A 21482-nucleotide genomic window follows, 5' to 3' on the forward strand; every position below is an offset into this window, starting at 1 on the left:
GATTTTGAACCATTGCATTTTCATTATCATTTGTTTCCATGATTCTTTTCAATTCTTCTTTAATTTCCCAGTTGACCCATTCATTCTTTAGAAGGATGCTGTTTAGTCTCCATGTATTTGGGTTCTTTCCAAACTTCCTCTTGTGGCTGAATTCTAGCTTCAGAGCATTGTGGTCTGAAAATATGCAGGGAATGATCCCAATCTTTTGATACAAGTTGAGTCCTGATTTAGGACTGAGGATGTGATCTATTCTGGAGAATGTTCCATGTGCACTAGAGAAGAATGTGTATTCTGTTGCTTTGGGATGAAATGTTCTGAATATATCTGTGATGTCCATCTGGTCCAGTGTGTTGTTTAAGGCCTTTATTTCCTTGTTTATCTTTTGTTTGGATGATCTGTCCATTTCAGTGAGGGGAGTGTTAAAGTCCCCTACTATTATTGTATTATTGTTGATGTGTTTCTTTGATTTTGTTATTAATTGGTTTATATAGTTGGCTGCTCCCACGTTGGGGGCATAGATATTTAAAATTGTTAGATCTTCTTGTTGGACAGACCCTTTGAGTATGATATAGTGCCCTTCCTCATCTCTTATTATAGTCTTTGGCTTAAAATCTAACTGATCTAATATAAGGATTGCCACTACTGCTTTCTTCTGATGTCCATTAGCATGGTAAATTTTTTTCCACCCCCTCACTTTAAATCTGGAGGTGTCTTCGGGCTTAAAATGAGTTTCTTGGAGGCAACATATAGATGGGTTTTGTTTTTTTATCCATTCTGATACCCTGTGACTTTTGATTGGGGCATTTAGCCCATTAACATTTAGGGTAACTATTGGAGGGATATGAATTTAGTGCCATTGTATTGCCTGTAAGGTGACTGTTACTGTATATGGTCTCTGTTCCTTTCTGATCTACCGTTTGTAGGCTCTCTCTTTGCTTAGAGGACCCCTTTCAGTATTTCCTGTAGAGCTGGTTTGGTGTTTGCAAATTCTTTCAGTTTTTGTTTGTCCTGGAAGCTTTTAATCTCTCCTTCTATTTTCAATGATAGCTTAGCTGGATATAGTCTTCTTGACTGCATGTTTTTCTCGTTTAGTGCTCTGAAAATATCATGCCAGCTCTTTCTGGCCCGCCAGGTCTCTGTGGATAAGTCAGCTGCCAATCTAATATTTTTACCATTGTATTTTACAGACTTCTTTTCCCGGGCTGCTTTCAGGATTTTCTCTTTGTCACTAAGGCTTGTAAATTTTACTATTAGGTGACGGGGTGGGCCTATTCTTATTGATTTTGAGGGGCGTTCTCTGAACCTCCTGAATTTTGATGCTCGTTCCCTTTGCCATATTGGGGAAATTCTCCCCAATAATTCTCTCCAGTATACCTTCTGCTCCCCTCTCTCTTTCTTCTTCTTCTGGAATCCCAATTATTCTAATGTTGTTTCGTCTTATGGTGTCACTTATCTCTCAAATTCTCCCCTCATGGTCCAGTAGCTGTTTGTCCCTCTTTTGCTCAGCTTCTTTATTCTCTGCCATTTGGTCTTCTATATCGCTAATTCTTTCTTCTGCCTCATTTATCCTAGCAGTGAGAGCCTCCATTTTTGATTGAACCTCATTAATAGCTTTTTTGATTTCAACTTGGTTAGATTTTAGTTCTTTTATTTCTCCAGAGAGGCTTTTATATCTCCTGAGAGGGTTTATCTAATATCTTCCATGCCTTTTTCGAGCCCAGCTAGAACCTTGAGAATTGTCATTCTGAACTCTAGATCTGACATATTACCAATGTCTGTATTGATTAGGTCCCTAGCCTTCGGTACTGCCTCTTGTTCTTTTTTTTTGTGGTGAATTTTTCCACCTTGTCATTTTGTCCAGATAAGAGTATATGAAGGAGCAAGTAAAATACTAAAAGGGTGGTAACAACCCCAGGAAAATATGCTTTAACCAAATCAGAAGAGATCCGAAATCGTGAGGGGGGAGAAAGGGGATAAAAAGAGGTTCAAAAAGAAAGAAAAAAAAAGAAAAGAATTAAAAAAAGAAAATGAATAAAGTATAAAAAAGAAAAAATATATATATTAGATAAACTAGTTAAAAAACGTTAAAAAAGAGAAGGGTAAAAGTTAAAAAACATTTTAGCAGAAGAAGAGAAAAAAATGAAAAAGAAAAAAATTAAATTAACTGCAAGACTAAAAAATCACAGGGAGAAAGCCATGAATTCTGTGCTTTACTTTCTCCTCCACTGGAATTCTGCTGCTCTCCTTGGTATTGAAACCGCACTCCTTGGTAGGTGAACTTAGTCTTGGCTGGATTTCTTGTTGATCTTCTGGGGAAGGGGCCTGTTGTAGTGATTCTCAAGTGTCCTTGCCCCAGGCGGAATTGCACTGCCCTTACCAGGGGCCGGGCCTAGTAATCCGCTCGGCTTTGCTTTCAGGAGCTTTTGTTCCCTGAGCACTTTCCGTAGAGTTCCGGAGGACGGGAATACAAATGGCAGCCTCCTGGTCTCTGGCCTGGAGAAGCCGAGAGCCCGTGACCCCACTCCTCAGTGCGCCCTCAGAGAACAGTGCCCAGTAACTCCCGTCTGCCTGACCTCCAGCTGCGCTCTGAGCTCTCCAAGCTTGCGACCAGTTCAAGGTAACCCCGAGCTGTGAGCTTACTGTTGGCTCTGTCTCTGTAGCCGGCTTCCCTGTTCCAATACTTGCAACCTCTGCGACACTCAGACACCCCTGATCCTTCTGTGACCCTGCGGGACCTGAGGCCACTCTGACCCCGCGTGGGCTTCACCCCGGTTTAGCCTCTGGAGCAATTTCCCTCAGCGGAACAGACTTTTAAAAGTCCTGATTTTGTGCTCCATTGCTCCGCCGCTTGCCGGGAGCCGGCCCCTCCCCCCAGGGTCTATCTTCCCATTACTTTGGATTCACTTCTCCGCCAGTCCTACCTTTCAGAAAGTGGTTGATTTTCTGTTTCTAGAATTGCTGTTCTTCTTCTCTTCGATCTGCCATTGGATTTGCAAGTGGATTTGCTTATGTTTAGATAAGCTATCTAGCTGATTTCCTGCTAGCTGAAGTAGTTTCAGACTGCTACTTCTCCACCATCTTGACTCCTCCTCCCATTGTTCCGATCTTCTATATTTATTACATTTCCTCTCATTGTATCAGTTGTTAAAAGAATTATCTTAATATCTGAAACTAGGATTGTGGGTTTCTTAAATTTTCCTTTTAATCATGTCCATTTTGTTTTCCATATTTTGGTGATATGTATTTTTTCCTACTGTTTAAGCATTGCTATGTCTTCCCTATATATTGAGAATTTTTAACTTGTGAAATAAACCTTTGGAGCTAGTGATATCTTCCAAAGAGTCATGACATTTAGTATATGAAATTATACTTCTACTCTGATGATCTTGAATATTCTCAGATTGTCATAAGTAAGGATTATTCTATTTGTGTGTTTTATGGGGATATCTTTCATGTATATAACAACTGTCCAATGGACTGTTTCTTTGACTATCAGGAAAACATTTTGACTAGAATATATTTCTTATTCATCCAATGGAAATATATAATTAATTTTCCATTACTTCTATTATCAACAATTATAACAAGTAATTCATTTCCTTAACTATCATAATTTTGAGGAAACTATACAGATTTCTAAGATTTGCTAGGATTCTAATTTTTCATTTAAAAAAAATTAGAACTTTTTCAAAAGTATTAATCATTTTCCAAAATATGACTCGAAAGAACATGTGTTAATTAAGTTCCCAAATAAGAATTTATGTCCTCTCACCTGGGTGGCTCAGTTGGTTAAGTATCTGCCTTTGGCTCAGGTCATGATCCCAGGATCGTTGGGATCCATGATCCCAATGCAGGGCTCCTTGCTCAGTGGGGAGCCTGCTTCTCCTTCTGCCTGCAGCTCCCCTTGCTTGTGTTCTCTCTCTTTCACTCTCTCTGACAAATAAATAAAATCTTAAGAAAAAAGATCTTAAGTCCTCTCAAGAATTTGCCAGTTTCAAAGGACTTTTTTTCTCCTTGCTTTTACATAATTTCATCTTATTTTTTAAATTCTTATGCCACATAGTTTTTAATATTTTATAATTGGGATTTCTGAGTTTTGTTCTGTAGAAATATTTAAGCATTTTGACTTTTAAATATTTATTTATTTATTTGATTTTTTTTTTTTACCAACCATGTGACAGGAGGTTTTGTGATTCCCTCTGTGTCATAAAAAATTTCTCTGTGTCTGGCTGAAAAAAAAAATCCCATTATACTAAGGAGGAATCTATGAAGTTATTTTAGGCCTTTTTGATTTCAATTGTTTCTGTTTGAGAGTGTCTTTAAAGCATCAACAATTGAGAATCTATTTCAGAAACCTATGATTTTTATTGTTTCTTTTATTATAAATATTATTATCTTCATATTAATATGCTTTATATTGTCTGACAAATGCCATGGTTTACCTACCTGGTGTAAGCAAGATATACGCACCATAAAAAATTGCTATCACTCACTCACATTTTTTTTAAATCACTTAAAATTATTTTTCAGTATGATTATATGGGATCAGAAGTGATGGCTGTAACACAGAAAATTATCCAAATTATTGGTCTTGTCAACACTGTAAGTCTTAAGTTTTTTACATTTATAGTTTTATGAAAAATCACTGAAACTTATTTCTATCATGACAAATTAATGACTTAAAAATCTTCAGTTATTTATATCCAGAATAATAAACTGAACTTATTCTTTATTTTTATGTAATTTTGAACTAATGACTAATGTTATTTGAACAAGTATGCCATAAATCTTATTTTAGATGTTTACCCAGTTCAAACTGACTGTGATGCTGTCCTCCTTGGAATTGTGGTCAGATAAAAACAAAATTTCTACCAACGGGGATGCTGGTGATATATTACAAAGACTTCTCATATGGAAACAGGACTATCTTATCCCACGGCCCCATGACATAACATTCTTACTTATGTAAGCACAATGTTCTACATTAAAAAAGAGATATCAAATAATTTCAATAATTTGATAATTTAATACATTTATTGTGTTCTTCAATTTCTGTAGGCCCCCTGAAAGTTTTAAATAAACATAGCTGTTGCCATGAGTGCAATAGTATAGTTGAGAATATGATAAAAATAAAAACAACATAAATAAATTATATAAAAATATATTTTAGAATATAATTTATGTAAGATTTGCCTTTCATAAACTTTCATAATGTTAACTATACTATAGAATACATATAAGCTTTAGCTTCTTAATAATGTCAAAATTGTCACTATTCAGTTACTATAACCTATAATATGTTAATAATTTTTTGTCTACTCTTTGACTAAAGAAGATATTTTTGGTAATAATTTAAGAAAATGCTTACATTTTAGATAGGCAAGACTTCTTATTACACAAGTTGAAAACCCCTTTGTTTAACTTTTAGTAACCAAAAGAATGCATGCAGTACAAGGAAAACCGAAGAAAATTCAAGATAGTAAAATTTTATCAAGTCTAGGAATTAGGTGAGGAGAGAAAATTGGATTTAAAATGAATTTTAGGAGTGCCTGGGTGGCTCAGTTGGTTACGTGTCCAACTTAGGATTCAGCTCTTGTCATGATCTCAGGGCTGTGATACGGAGGCCCCACAATGCACTCAGAGATGACTCTGCTTGAGATTCCCTTCTTCTCCCTCTCCCTCAGCTCCTCTCCACCCTCAAATAAATAAATAAATATTTAACTAAAAAAATAAATTATAGTTTTTAATGATTTGACCATTTTGTAAAGTATATTAGATAATATCCAGATCAAAAATTGGTTTGTTTGAAAAATCATTTTAAATATATAGGAGATTTAATTTAAAAGTAAGCTAGTAAATTGTTCTGAATAAGTATGGCAATAAAAAAGGCTATACTATAATGATCTAGTTACAGGAAACGTCCTGCATATTTGGGAGCAACATTTCCTGGCACAATATGCAATAAAAGCTATGATGCAGATATTGCTATGGTATGTAATTTTTATCCTTCTTTACTATTTTTTATTTATATTTTATATTTATATTTTTATACTATATTTGTTATTTTATATTTATTATATATTTATATTTATATTATTATATTATATATAATATATAATTATAATTAGATATATTACATATATATTATATATATTATTTTATATATTTTATTTCATATTCTTTTACATAGCTAAATAGTATAAAATAAAAGTAGTGAATATTAACCTGACATTTTCCCCTATATGTGTGTTTTTTATTTGTTGGGACAGAATTATTTTAATCTCAGAAAGTTTATTTAATTATAAGTTATAACATAAAGGAAGTGTAACATACGTTAATATACTTATTCACCAACTAGGCAAAATGACTAATATTTATATCAGATTTTCTAAGCCATAGAAAAAAGAGCATGTCTACTTTAAAGAACAAAAATCATGAATTTGTGCTTCCATTTTATGTGTACTTTATGCAATTGTTACAAAGGTATGTATTCATTAACCATCATTGTTCTGTATTGTCCTTATTTATGCATCATTTCAGTACTATTTTGAGCAGCTTTTAAAAAGATGCGTATTTGTTGAATCATTTAGCTCCACTTTTTCTTTTAAAATTTATATGTTACCAAGAAATACACATTCACTTATCATAAATATAAGTGGTCTTACAGGACTATTACTGAAAAACAAACAAACAAACTGAATCCCCATTGCAAAAACTACACTCCTTGAATTATTTTTCTTATTTTTTAAAATTGTTCTTCCTGGCTTATACTTTCACTTTCATTTCCTTATAAATAAAAGTTTTACTGGAGTATATCATAATAGAGAACATGGAAAAGATCATAAATATATAGGATAATAAATTTTGACTAAGTCAATATGTAGACATGAACATCACAGAGACCAAGAAATAGAATATTTCAGCATTTCAGAAGACCACTGTGAATCATATATCTTGTTCCACTGACTATCTATACCAAAGAAAACCACTTTCCTGACACTTCACATCCTTGGTTAGTTTGGCCTCTTTTTGAACTTTATGTAACTTAAATAATGCAGTGTGTATTCTTATGTCTGCCATTTATTTGTTCAAAATTATGTCTGTGAAAATTATCCTGTTTATATGTGTAGGAATAGTTTATTCATTTTTTACTCCATATTTCTAAATAATATCCCCATGAAATTTCTTGCATTTTCAAATTTAGACATCTGTTGACTTCTTATTATTGAAATCAGAATTTAAGACCCTCATAGTTCATCATACTTACATGCCACTTCTTCCATTCCTCCTCTGTAATTATATAACTTATTAGAATTTTGTTTTATTCTCTGATGGGCCAAATAATGAACTAAACTTAAATTGTCTTCATTGCATAACTTTTGCCTCTTCCCAAATTTGTATTTGTTATCATATTGCTTTTGCCCAATTTTTCTAATAAAATTAAAAATTTTCTCTACTTCTCTACATGTTTAAAAAAAATCCTCTTTTTAACCCTAGGGATGTATATTTATTCCCCAATCTCTATTAGACTTTTTGCATAGGTGTTTACAAATTTTCTATTGTGTCTTTTTTGGGACATGTGTATTCTTTTTTTCATGACTGGCTTACTCATTTTGGGAGCCTATATGCCTCTATAATTTACTTTAAAAATAGATGTGTATTAAATTGTTTGAGAGTGACATGATTAAAAATATATTTAATTATTTCAAAGATTGCTTGGTTAATTTTACTTTTAAAATAATTGTACTTTGGAATTTTAAAGGTCTTTTCTTTTGTCTTTTACCATTTCTTTAGAAATTTAATGCTATTCTTATTCATTTGTGTGTGTTTTACTTGTTTTCTCTATGGAAACATTTAAATCTTTTTATCCTTACATAGTGTTGTTTTTCATCATCCAGTATGGCAGTTGTACTGAAGGCCTTTCAATCTGGATACTATTTATTTCTGATTTGAGAAATTTTACTATATTACATTTAATCATTTGCTTCCCTTTTCTCTCTGGAGCTTTGTTAATTAAAGCATGTTGACTCATCATCTAATTTATTTTATCTTATTTAATTTTTCTTTTATTTCTACATCTTCTAATATTTCTTTATATTTTCACTTTGGAGCAATCACCTAAATGTTCTCATATCCACTTCACACTAATCCTCTTCTCTGGTCTATCGCACAGGGAACTATATACATTCCCTGGGCTTCTTTGCTTTGATGCTTTTGAGTATATTCAGCAAATATAGATGATTGGATGGTGGCAGTGAAATATTTTAGTATCTCTACATACTGACCCTGCTTGGAACAATGTCTTAAAACTATTGCTTCCTGTTCCTGTGAAACTGCTCTCCCTTCTGTTATGTACCTCCTGCTGAATAGCACAATCTAATAGTTTTTAATTCATTCATCCAGTTCTGGTGTTGGTAGCAACATTCTGCTTTTCTAATCTTAGAGTTGCCTCTCACTTCTCTGGTGTAAAGATCGTGTAATAATTTCATTTGAATTGGATGCCTTATGATGACACCTATTCACTTTAAGCTCTACCTTAAGGATTAGAAAACCTTATAAAGAAAGAGGTAGTAAATGTTTTAGGCTTTGTAGACCATGTGAACTACTATATCACAGGTACTCAATGGTACTAAACTCTGCCATTGTAATGCAAAATCCAATATAGAAAAATATAAATTTATGAGCATGGTGATTTTACAATAAAAACTTATTCATGAATACTAAAATTTAAACCTCATATAATTTCATATGTCACAAAATATTATTTTTTTGGTTTTTTTTTCAACTATTAAAAAATACAGAACAATCCTTATTTGCAGACTATACTGGTCATACACCAGATTGGGTCTGTGGACCATAGATTACCCTGTCCTACTTTAATCCCAACAGCCCTTATCCTCACAGATTAATATTACAAATTGTAAGGGCTTTCTCAGAAAAGGATAATTTATAAACCAAAACAACTTATAAGATCTTGCGAATTTATGTTGACATTTTCCTGGAGAAACAAATAAAGAAATAGAAACTAAGGGTTCAGGACAAACAAGAACAGAATAATCTTTATTTAGCAGTAAATTTATTATCTAGGTAAATATATTTGAGTTTTTGAATTTAGTGTGCCAGCTCAAATATTTGAGAGGTTTTTTTATTATTATTTTTTTAAATAATTTTTAAATTTTTAATGAACATATAATGCATTTTTAGCCCCAGGAGTACAGGTCTGTGAATCACCAGGTTTACACATTTCACAGCACTCACCATAGCACATACCCTCCCCAATGTCCATAACTCCATCACCCTCTCCCTCCCCACGTCCTACCCTCAGTTTGTTTTGTGAGATTAAGAGTCTCTTATGGTTTGTCTCCCTCCCGATCCCATTTTGTTTCATTTATTCTTCTCCTACCCCCAAAACCCCTCACATTGCATCTCCACTTCCTCATATCAGGGAGATCATATGATAGTTGTCTTTTTCCAATTGACTTAATTCACTAAGAATAGTACCCTCTAGTTCCATCCACGTCATCGCAAATGGCAAGATTTCATTTCTTTTGATGGCTGCATAGTATTCCCATTGTGTATAAATATACCATATCTTCTTTATCCATTCATCTGTTGATGGACATCTAGGTTCTTTCCATAGTTTGGCTATTGTGGACATTGCTGCTATAAACATTTGGGTGCTTTTCCCCCTTCAGTTCACTACATTTGTATCTTTAGGTTAAATACCCAGGAGTGCAATTGCTGGGTCATAGGGTAGGTTTATTTTCAACTTTTTGAGGAACCTCCATGCTGTTTTCCAGAGTGGTTGCACCAGCTTTCACTCCCACCAACAGTGTAGGAGGGTTCTCCTTTCTCTGCATCCTTGCCAGCATCTGTCATTTCCTTACTTGTTAATTTTAGCCATTCTGACTGGCGTGAGGTGGTATCTCATTGTGGTTTTGATTTGTATTTCCCTGATGCCGAGTGAGGTGGAGCACTTTTACATTTGTCCGTTGGCTATCTGGATGTCTTCTTTGCAGAAATGTCTGTTCATGTCCTCTGCCCATTTCTTGATTGGATTATTTGTTCTTTGGGTGTTGAGTTTGCTAAGTTCTTTATAGATTTTGGACAATAGCCCTTTATCTGATATGTTGTTTGCAAATGTCTTCTCCCATTCTGTCAGTTGTCTTTTGGTTTTGTTAACTGTTTCTTTTGGTGTGCAAAAGCTTTTGATCTTGATGAAGTCCCAATAGTTCACTTTTGCCCTTGTGTCCCTTGCCTTTGGCAATGTTCCTAGGAAGAAGTTGCTGTGGCTGAGGTTGAAGAGGTTGCTGCCTTCATTCTCCTCAAGGATTTTGATGGATTCGTTTCTCATATTGAGAATATATGAATATATATGAATATATATGAAAAACATATATAAGGGTAAACACAATGAAGGAGTGGAATATGACATAAAGATGCAAAAAAATTTTTAAAAGATTTCTAAAGAAGGAGTTGATAAGATAAGTTGGTTGGGAGAATAAAGAAAAAGAATGTGGAGAGAATTTGCTCAGGTTGGAGACTAGAACAATGTCCTGTGCTAGATTTAGGGTACATTTTGATTTGTTAGAAGAAGTTGTATCCCAAATTTTTTTAGAAGAAAAAACCCTATGTGTATAAAAAAAAAAATAAAGTTAGACACAATGAAGAAAAAAATATGACTATAATAATGAAGAGTCAAAAAAGATTTTTTTAATGAAAGGTGTTGTTAAGATATACTAGTTAAAAAACGTTTAAAGAGGAAAAAATAAAAGTTAAAAAGTTAGCAGAAGAAAAAAATAAAATTAAAAAAAAATTTCTTAACTTTGCAAGACTAAAGACTCATGGGGAGAAAGCATGAATTTCATGCTTTGCTTTCTCTTCCTCTGGAATTCCAGTGTTATTCTTGGTAAGTGAACTTGGTCTTGGCTGGATTTCTTGCTGATCTTCTGGGGGAGGGGCCGGTTGTTGTGATTCTCAAGTGTCTTTGCCTGAGGCGGAATTGCACCGCCCTTACCAGGGGCTAGGCTAAGTAATCCACTGGGGTTCGCTTTAGGGAGATTTTGCTCCCTGAATGCAGTCCATAGAGTTCCAGAGGATGGGAATGAAAACGGCTGCCTCCCAATCTCTGGCCTGGAGGATTCAAGAGCTCGGAGCCCCACTCATCAGTGCGCCCTTGGAGAAAAGCGCCCAATCACTCCCATCTCCCTGGCCTCCAGTCATGCTCCAAGCTCACCCAGCCTGTGACCAAGCATCTCTGACTCTGCACACAGCCCTGCCTGGAGTCTCCAAACCCAGCAGATCCCTGCACTCTTCCAGAGGGGTCTCCCAGGATCTTTTTGGGGTCTCTGCTCATAGAGCAGTGGTCTAACTGTGCCACAGATCACAGTTTAAGGTAACCCCAAGTTGAAAGTTCACTCCTTGGCTCCATCTTTGTAGCTGGCTTCCCCACTCTAATTCCTACAAGCTCTGCAACACTCAGACATCCCTGATCCTTCTGTGACCCCATGGGACCTGAGACCATGCTGTCCCACATGGAATTCACCCTGGCTTAGCCTCTGGAGCAATGTCCTTCAGTGGAGCAGACTTTTAAAAGTTCTGATTTTGAGCTCCATTGCTCCCCCGCTTGCTGGGAGCTGGCCCCTCCCTCCATGGTCTATCTTCCCATTGCTGTAGATTCACTTCTCCACAGGTCCTACCTTTCAGAAAGTGGTCAATTTTCTGTTCTAGAATTGCAGCTCTTTTCTCTTTTATCTCCTTTTGGATTTGTAGGTGTTTGGAATGGTTTGATAAGCTATCTTATCTAGCTGATCTCCTGCTACCTGGTGTTATCTCAGCCTGCTACTTCCCTGTCATCTTGACTCCTCCTCCCAGACAAACTAGATTTTAAACCAAAGACTGTAATAAGACTATATTATAATAAAATGGTCTATCCAAAAAGAAGATCTAATAATCGTAAATATTTATGTCCCTAACTTGGGAGCACCCATATATATAAATGAATTAATAACAAAATTAAATAAATACATTAATAATAATACAAAACTAGTAGGGGACTTGAATAACAATGAAGTGGATGGATCATCTACACAGAAAATCAACAGGAAACAAGCTTTGAATGATGTACTGAACCAGGTGGAGTTCACAGGTATATTCAGAGCATTTCATCCTAAAGCAACAGAACACATACTTCTCAAGTGAATGTGGGACATTCCCCAGAAGAATAGGTCACAAACTGGCTCACAGATCAGGTCTCAACTTGTACTAAAAGATTGGGATTATTCCTTGCATATTTTCAGACCACAGTGCTTTAAAACTTGAACTCAATCACAAGAAAAAAAAATTAAGAACACAAATATATGGAAGTTAAAGAGCATTTTACCAAAGAATGAATGGGTCAACAAGGAAACTAAGGTATTTTAAGAATTCGTGGATACAAATGAAAATTAAAATACAACTGGGGGGTGCCTGGGTGGCTCAGTCAGTTAGGGGCTTGATCCCTCCCCGCTCAGTGGGGAGCCTGCTTCTCCCTCTCCTCCTCATTCCTGACCTCACTCTTTCTATCTCTGTCAAATAAATAAAAACCTTTAATAAAAATAATTAAAGAAAATTAAAAGAAAAATAAAATACAACTGTTCAGAACCTTTGGGATGCAGCTAAGGTGGTCTAGGAGGGAAGTATATAGCAATACAGGCCTTTCTCAAGAAACAATAAAAGCCTCAAATACACAAACTAAACTTACACCTAAAGGATCTGGAAAAAGAATAGCAAATAACACTTAAATCCAGCATGAGAAGATACATAATAAAGATTAGAACAGAAATCAATGATACAGATATTTAAAAAAAATAAAAGATCAATGAAACTAGGAACTGGTTCTTCAAAACAATTAATAAAATTGATAAGCTCCCAGCCAGATATAAAAAAAAAAAAGAAGGAAAGAAAAGGAGAGAGAAAGAGAAAGAGAGAAAGGACCCAAATAAATAAAATAATGAATGAAAGAGGGAGATCACAACCAATACCAAAGAAATGTAAACAATTATAAAATAATATTATGATCAATATATCCCAATATATTAGGCAATCTGGAAGAAAGGGATGTGTTCCTAGAAACATAAACTACAAAAACTGAAACAGGAAGAATAGAGAACCTGAACACACTGATAACCAGCAAAGAAATTAAATCAGTATCAAAATCTCCCCAAAAATATGAGTCCAGAGCTGGATCGATTCCCAGGGGAATTCTACCAAACATTTAAAGAAGAATTACATTTGTAAAGTTCTTTACAGATTTTGTATTCTAGCCCTTGATCTGATGAGACATTTGCAAATATCTTCTCCCATTCTGTAGGTTATCTTTTGGTTTTGTTGAATATTTTCTTTGCTGTGCATTTTATCCTGATGAAGTCCCAATAGTTAATTTTTGCTTTTGTTTCCCTTGCCTTTGGAGGCATGACTAGCTAGAAGTTGCTGTGGCCTAGGTCAAAGCTGTTGCTGCCTGTGTTCTACTCTAGGATTTTGATGGAGTCCTATCTTTCTTACATTTAGGTCTTTCATCCTTTTTGCGTTTATTTTTGTGTACGGTGTAAGAAAGTGGTCCAGTTTCATTCTGCTTGTGGCTGTCCAATTTTCCCAACAACATTTGTTGAAGAAACTCTTTTTTCCATTGAATATTCTTTCCTGTTTTGTTCAAGACTACTCGACCATAGAGCTGAGGGTCCATTTCAGGGTTCACTATTCTTTTACATTGATCTATGTGTCTATTTTTGTGCCAGTGCCATACAGTCTGGATGATTACATTTTTGTAATAGAGCTTGAAGTCCAGAATTGTGATACCATCAGACTTTCTTTGGAAAAGTCTTTTACTGTTTTATGTAGTGAGAGTGCAAACACATATAGAGACATGCACACACACACACAAATGTGTGTATAGAAAGTTTATCACTTCAAATAGAATGTAGAAATGTTAACACCATCTTTTAGGTCTCAAATCATATCATATAAACATAAAATGAGTAATTATGTAATTTACTTAAATATTACTTTTAAATACATTTAAAACTATATCACACAAATTAACATTTTATTTTCAACCGCAAAACAATTTTTTAAAAAAAAATCAGTGGAGAGAAAGTTTATTATATTTTTCCATTTTCTTCCTCTTCATTCATCCCTGATGTTACAATTTTTCCTTTATTATCAATTTCTTTTTAACTTCCAAAAATTCTTCAGTCATTTTTTTTAAAGCATAATATCTTAGTTTTCCATCATTCCAGAATGTCTTCATTTCATCTTTATTCTTGAGGGATATATTTTCCAGATTAAAGTTGTGGATTGACATTTTTTTCTTTTAGCACTTGAAAAATATTGTGCTATATCCTCTGTGCATCATTATTTCTGATGAGAAATTCTCTGTTTATGAATCATTACTCTTCTATAAATAATGTGTTGGTTTTCATTGGCTGATTTCAAGATTTAAATATTTTCTCTAGCTATTTAATCATGATGTGTCTGCCATGATTGTTTTAGTTTATCTTGTTAGAAATTGGGAACATTTTAGCCATTTTCCTTCAAATATTTTTCAGTTCTGTCCCCTTTCTCCCCTTCTGGGACACTAACAGCATTTATGTTTGATCTTTTGCCACTGTTCCACTGCTTCCTGTATCTCTGTTAATTTTATAAAAAAAAAAAAATTCTCTCTCTTGTTCAGATTAGATAATATATATGATTAGTCCTTAAATTCACTCATTCTAACATCTCCATTTTGCAACTAAGTCCACCTACTGTTTTTATTTATTATTTATTTATGATTTCTGTATTTTCTGTTCTATAAATATCATTTTCTGTTTTCTTATATATTTCTTTATTGAAACTTTGTTTTTATTTGTTTTAGAGATTTTATAATTACTTGTTAAAGTATTTTTATGATAATTTATGAAGGAGTTTATCTTGGTTTTGCTGTCAGTTGATTATGTTTTCTCATTTCATTTGAGCAATTTCTTGTTCTTGATATGATAAGCAATTTTTCACTATATCCAGGATATTTCTGAGAAATACGTTATGAGAATAATTACTATTTAAATCCTCCATTTCAGAAGAAAGCTTTGTTTTTAAAAAACACATTCTAAATCAGTTCTAAGGGCCATTGTTTACTTCCTAATTTAGTTTTCATGGCATTGAAAGATATTTGACATTATGGATATTATACATGCTATTAGAGAATCTGGATTCTATTATTTTTCTCTGGTGAGTATTGATTTTTTGTTTCTTTTATCATGCAATACTCATGGTTAAATTCAGAATGGCAACTGTAGACAACAGACTATGACTCTGGACTCAGTTGAGATCTTTAGTCATTAGCTAAGTTCAGCACTGAGGCACAAACATGTATGAATGTTTGAGGAGTCAGCCAGAAATGTAGGAGATGGAATTTCGAGGATTCTTTTTCTAAAGTCTTCCCTTTTGTATATCCACACAGCAGCCACCATTTCTTCATGTCAGATACTTAATTTTCTGAACCTGGAGTATCAATTTTTTTTTTTTTTCATGAGTAACCTGTGAACCCACTTGCCATGTCTATTATACCTGGCCTTAGGCTGAAAGTCACAAATACTGTCACAGTTTATAAGTATTTCCTTTGGGCATGGACTCCCAACTAGTAATGTTAGCTTCTGATGTTTGTTTGTTTGTTTGTTTGTTTGTTTTAAGTTTTTAGTAATATTCCAGTTAGTTACTATATGATGTAATACTAGTTTCAGGTGTATAATATAGTGACTCAGCACTACCATAAAACACTATGCTATAACTTTAAAAAAAGTCAAACTATGGAAACACAGAGTAGAACTGTAGTTGTTAGCAGCTAGGGGAAGGGGGAAATGGGGAAATGTTAGCCAAAAAGTACAAACCTCCAGTTATAAGATGAATAAGTTCTGAGGATCTAATATAACTATGGGCACTATAATTCATAATGTGAAAATTTGATATATTTATATTATGAAACAATTCCCATATCAAATTTCTATATTCATCAACTCCTATAGTTACATTTTATGAGAATGCTTAAGACATGCTCTCTAAACAAATTTCAAGTATATAATACATAATGATGACTTAGAGTTTAAAGTTATCATATGTATGTGATAGCAAACGTATTTGTCTTTCTCATTTTATTTAGAAAAATGCACTCCTGGTCATCTATGTTGTTGCAAATGGAAGGATTATCTTCTTTTTTATGACTGAATAATACTTCATTGTATAGATACACTACATTTTCTTTATTCATTCATCTATTGATAGATATTGATGTTGCTTCCAAAACTTGGCTATTATGAATAATGTTGCTATTGACACTGGGTACAGATAATGATTTCACTTATTTTGGTAATTTAGCCAGAAGTAGGATTGCTGGGTCATATGGTAATCCTATTTTGAATTTTTTGAGGAACCCCCACACTATTTTTCATAATAACCATACCAATTTACATTCCCATCAAGAGTTTTCTCCACATCCTAACATTTGTTATCTCTTGTCCTTAAGATACTTAGCTATCTTACCTGCTCTGAGGTATTATCTCATGGTGGGTTTGATTTGCATTCCTCTGATGGCTAGTGATGTTTAGCATCTTTTCATAAATCTGACCATTTGTATGTATGATTTGGAAAAAATGTCTATTCAAGTCCTTTGCCTATTTTTCAGTTGAGTTATTTGGTGTTTTGCTATTGAGTACTGAGTTCCTTATATATTTGTTATATAATTACTTATTGGATACATGGTTTGCAAATATTTTCTTCAATTCCATAGGTTGCTTTTTCATTGTGTTGATTTCTTTATCCTTTGCTATGACGAAACATTTTAGTTTTATGTAGTCCCAACTTACATCTTTTTGTTTTTTGTTTGTGTTTACTTAAGTGTAATTAACATGCAGTGCTATGTTAGTTTCAGGTCTACACTATAATGATTCAACAATTCTGTACATTTCTCAGTGCTCATCAGGATATGTGTACTCGTAATCTTTTTTTATCTGTTTCGTTCATCTTCCTCCATCCCACCAACCTGCCCTTATGTTGAGGTCTTTTATCCACTTTGAGTTTATCTTTGTGTATGGTGTAAGACAATGGTCAAGTTTCATTCTTCTATACATAGTTGTCCAATTTTCCCAGGACCATTTATTGAAGAGACTGTCTTTTTTTCTACTGGGTATTTTTTCCTGCTTTCTCAAAGATTAGCTGACCATAGATTTGAGGGTCCATATATGGACCTCTACTCTATTCCATTGGTCTATGTGTCTGTTTTTGTGTCAGTACCATCCTGTCTTGGTGATGAGAGCTTTGTAGTAAAGCTTGAAATCAGGCAACCTGATGCTCCCAGCTTTGTTTTTCTTTTTCAACATTTCCTTAGTGATTTGAGGTCTCTTCTGGTTCCATACAAATTTTAGGATTATTCCAGCACTTTGAAAAATACCAGTGGAATTTTGATCAGGATGACATTGAAAGTATAGATTGCTCTGGGCAGTATAGACATTTTAACAATGTTTATTCTTCTGATCCATGAGCATGGAACCCTTTTCCATTTTTTTTTTTTTTTTTGTGTCTTCTTCAATTTCTTTCATGAGTTTTCTGTAGTTCCTTGAACATACATCCTTTACCTCTTTGGTTAGGTTTATTCCCAGGTATCTTATGGTTCTTGGAGCTATAGTGAATGGAATCAATTCTCTAATTTCCCTTTCTATATTTTCATTGTTCAAGTGTAAGAAAGCAACTGATTTCTGTGCATTGATTTTGTATCCTTCCACATTACTGAATTGCTGTATGAGTTCTAAAAATTTGGGGGTGGAGTCTTTTGGGTTTTCCATATAAAGTAACATGTCATCTGTGAAAAGAGAGTTTGACTTCTTCTTTGCCAATCTGAATACCTTTTATTTCTTTGTGTTTTCTGATTGTTGTTGCTAGGACTTCTAGTACTATGTTTAGCAACAGTGATGAGAGTTTATACTACAACATTTTAATGAGCTCCAATATAAGCATCTTACTCCTATTTATATTCCTAGGCCATTTCCTAAATGATACACCTCAGCTTAAATACTAATTCACAAATATTAAGTAGTTATACTCCTTCTCAAAATTCTCTATTGGAGTACTTCATTTTCTTTAGAACACTTTTCATGATCTCTTTGTATTTGGGAAATTTGTTTCAAGTCGCTAGTTTATTTTCTTTCCCCCCTTCTGTAATGGAAGTTCCCAGTGTGAATAAAGTCCATTTCTTCATGCATGCCACTACATTTTCATTTTCTTTTAATATGCTTGACACATGTGTATTCTGAATTAAGATTTTTTAATTGGGTAAATTTATTTAATGCGAATATTAAATAAATATGTTTTGTTGATTGTATCAGAAATACTATGGCTATACAATTTGAGTATGTTAAATATTAAACCAGAGAATACTTCTTGCTTGATCATTCTTTACACTTTTGCTTAGTTCTTAGTCAATTAGTCAGTATGGATAGTTTTATCAATGACATATCAAAATAACATGTTGTAAAATACACTTAACATAAGCAGTATTAAAATATAAAATTTTACAGAAACAAAATATTTTATTACTTTATTTGTTAACTACTTGTATGATGGTTTTATTTTCAATCTTCTTTATTTTAGTATCCAGATGCAATAACTTTGGAGGGATTTTCCGTTATTATAGCTCAACTACTTGGGCTTAAAATGGGATTAACATATGATGATATTAATAACTGTTCTTGTCCAAGAGCTACATGCATAATGAATCCTAAAGCAGTGTAAGACTTTTTTCTTCTTAATTAATTTCATATATATGTTTGTGAAGTTGTTTGCAAGATGTGTTTTTTTTATTCTTTATTTTCAACTCCATGTCAAAAATTGGAAAGTGTGCTGTGCCAAAAGAGATATCACACTAACAAATATGTCTAAGTGATATGACTCCAGGAAAGTGGTAAATGACATGATTAAGAAATGCTCACTTGAGAGAATTAGAGGGAAATTTTTAAGATTTATGAAGACTGTGAAATTTTAAATAAGCATGGTACTACTGTTTTGGTTGTTGTAGTATATTGCATTCAAAGCAAGCATATCTAAAATTACCCTTAGTAATATAGTATTGGCAGTTTTGGTTAGAATTTTAAAGAGATAGTAGAAGGGGAAAAGGTTTGCAGAGGAAAAAAAATTGTCCCTATTTACAGATATTATGATGACTACCCACATATATCAACAGTATCAGTATGCAATTAGAAAAAGAACATCGAAAATTTATTAGGATGGGAGAAACTACATATTGTATATAGGCCAAAAGACATAAAGAGAAGAGAAGGAAAAGACGATGATGTTGGATATAATGAAGACTAAAAACAAAATCATTGAGTAAATTAGAGAGGATAGAATTTAGTGCATGAGTAGAGATAGTAGTGATAAGATGTTAGCAGAGTAAAGAGATAAAGATTTAGGTAGTTTGGTTAATTGAGTTATAAAGATGACAATTTCTTCTAGTAAGGAGTATAAAAATTTGGATAAAATATGTGAAACACTTGTCTTGGAGAGAGACGGTGGACTCTGAGAAACAAACTGATGGTTTTGGAGGGGAGGGGGTCAGGGGAAGGGTGAGCCTGGGGGTGGGTATTAAGGAGTGCACATATTGCATGGAGCACTGGGTGTGGTGCATAAACAATGGATTTTGGGACACACACACAAAATAAAATAAAATTCATTTTTTTAAAAGTATGGTAGGATTGTGGGGCCTTTTGAAGATATACTTAATAATATTAGTAATTGCAAATGCAATGTGAATTCAAACAACATGTTATTTATTTTAGTCCATATAATTTCAGCCACCAAAGTGTATATATAAAGAAAGTAAATAGTTGAGGTTTTGTCAAGTTAATATCCATGGGATTCAAAGAGAGTTAGGATTGCAGGAAAAGCTATGTTCCCCTAAAATAATCATTTCAATTTTTCATAGACTGCTCTTGGAGTTTGGGATTAGAAATTAAAAGGAGTTGAGGGAAATTGGAAAGGGAGGTGAACCATGAGAGACTTTGGACTCTGAAAAGCAACCTTGAAGGGGCGGGGGGTGGGAGGTTGGGGGAACAAGGTGGTGGGTATTAGGGAGGGCATATTAGGGAGCACTGGGTGTGGTGCAAAAACAATGAATACTGTTACGCTAAAAAGAAATTAAAAAAAAAAGAAATTAAAATACTTTGAGGCTTACCTTGACTTATTTTATAGTCTTTAGACCTGGGTTTTAATCTTCTCCACAAAAAGCTAATTAATTAATATTTACTTTGAAATGTCTTGGTCTATTAAAATTCTATATACTTAGGCTAATACATTAATTTCTTCCTTTTCATGGCCATCTTTTAAGCAAAGATTACAAAAATAAATTGCTTTGTACACAGTTATACAAATGTTCCAAATTCTAATTAATACTACCAAGTTTTCTCAAAAACATGTGACCCAAGTAAAAGATAATGTTTCTGTTTTTTATTTTTGAATTTTTGTTTAAATTCTAGTTAATTAACATATAGTGCAATATTGGTTTCAGGATTAGAATTCAGTGATTCATCTAAGTCTCTATTTTTAAATTAATTTTGTATAAGAAATATCAGTGCTCAAAATTTGTGACTTTTTGCCTGAGAATGGCCTTCAAAAGTGGAGTGACACTGATACCTATTGAAACAAAGTAGCTGTAAGTAATTGAAAATTGCTTAAATTATATTATTCCTTGTGGCATTCTTCCCATTTTCCCCCATTTATTCCATTACAAATGGCTAATGAAAGCTAAAGCATTACTTTTTCCTCACTTTACTAACATCAGAACATTAGCAGCTGTACATTTGGAAGCTCAGCATGGCTGTTTTGGAGTTATTGTTTCAGACAGATTGCTTAGACTGGCAATAGAAATAAAATGTGACCCACATATGTAATTTTAACTTTTTTAGTAGTTGCATTAAAAAATTTTAAAAATCAGATGAAGTTAGCTGCAATAATGTATTTTAATAATATATTTTATTTAACAATATATCAAAAATATTATCATTCCAACATTCAGTCAACATGAAAATTACTAACTGTATATGTTATGTTCATTTACATGCATGTGTATTAATAAAGGATGTATACAAGAGAAAAGAGTCCAGGGATTACACCAATGTTAACAGCTTGAGAAGCCAGAAGAATAGAATTGTCTGGAACTGAGAATAGTGGATGGTACAGTCTTGGCTGAGAAGACCAGTAGTCAGTATTGTACATAGTATATTCAGAATGTCTAGTGAAGATCCATTAGACATATTTTTTAGATATTCCACTAAAAACATAGCAGTGAACATGAAAATGAAGACCTTAATGGAACTTATATTTTAGTGTTAAATTTAAGTTACATAAAAACAAATTTAAAAAATACAAATAAGCTTATTTTTGCAAGTTGCAAAAGTACCATGTGGAATAATAAATATTGA

The 21482-nt window shown here is 33.5% G+C and overlaps 1 protein-coding gene across 1 annotated transcript in view; it reads left to right on the forward strand.

The window, feature by feature from the left end:
• The window catches only part of ADAM18 (ADAM metallopeptidase domain 18), a 199631-nt gene that overhangs the window by 56355 nt on the left and 121794 nt on the right, over positions 1-21482 (forward strand). Inside the window, exons 6-9 of the mRNA XM_044226000.1 lie at positions 4531-4602; positions 4799-4965; positions 5909-5990; positions 18658-18794. Of these exons, the coding sequence (XP_044081935.1) occupies positions 4531-4602; positions 4799-4965; positions 5909-5990; positions 18658-18794 (458 nt within the window). The remainder of the gene's footprint in view (positions 1-4530; positions 4603-4798; positions 4966-5908; positions 5991-18657; positions 18795-21482) is intronic.

The sequence above is a fragment of the Neovison vison genome, chromosome 11 (genome assembly GCF_020171115.1).
Source record: "Neovison vison isolate M4711 chromosome 11, ASM_NN_V1, whole genome shotgun sequence".
In the NCBI taxonomy this organism is placed as follows: Eukaryota; Metazoa; Chordata; class Mammalia; order Carnivora; family Mustelidae; genus Neogale; species Neogale vison.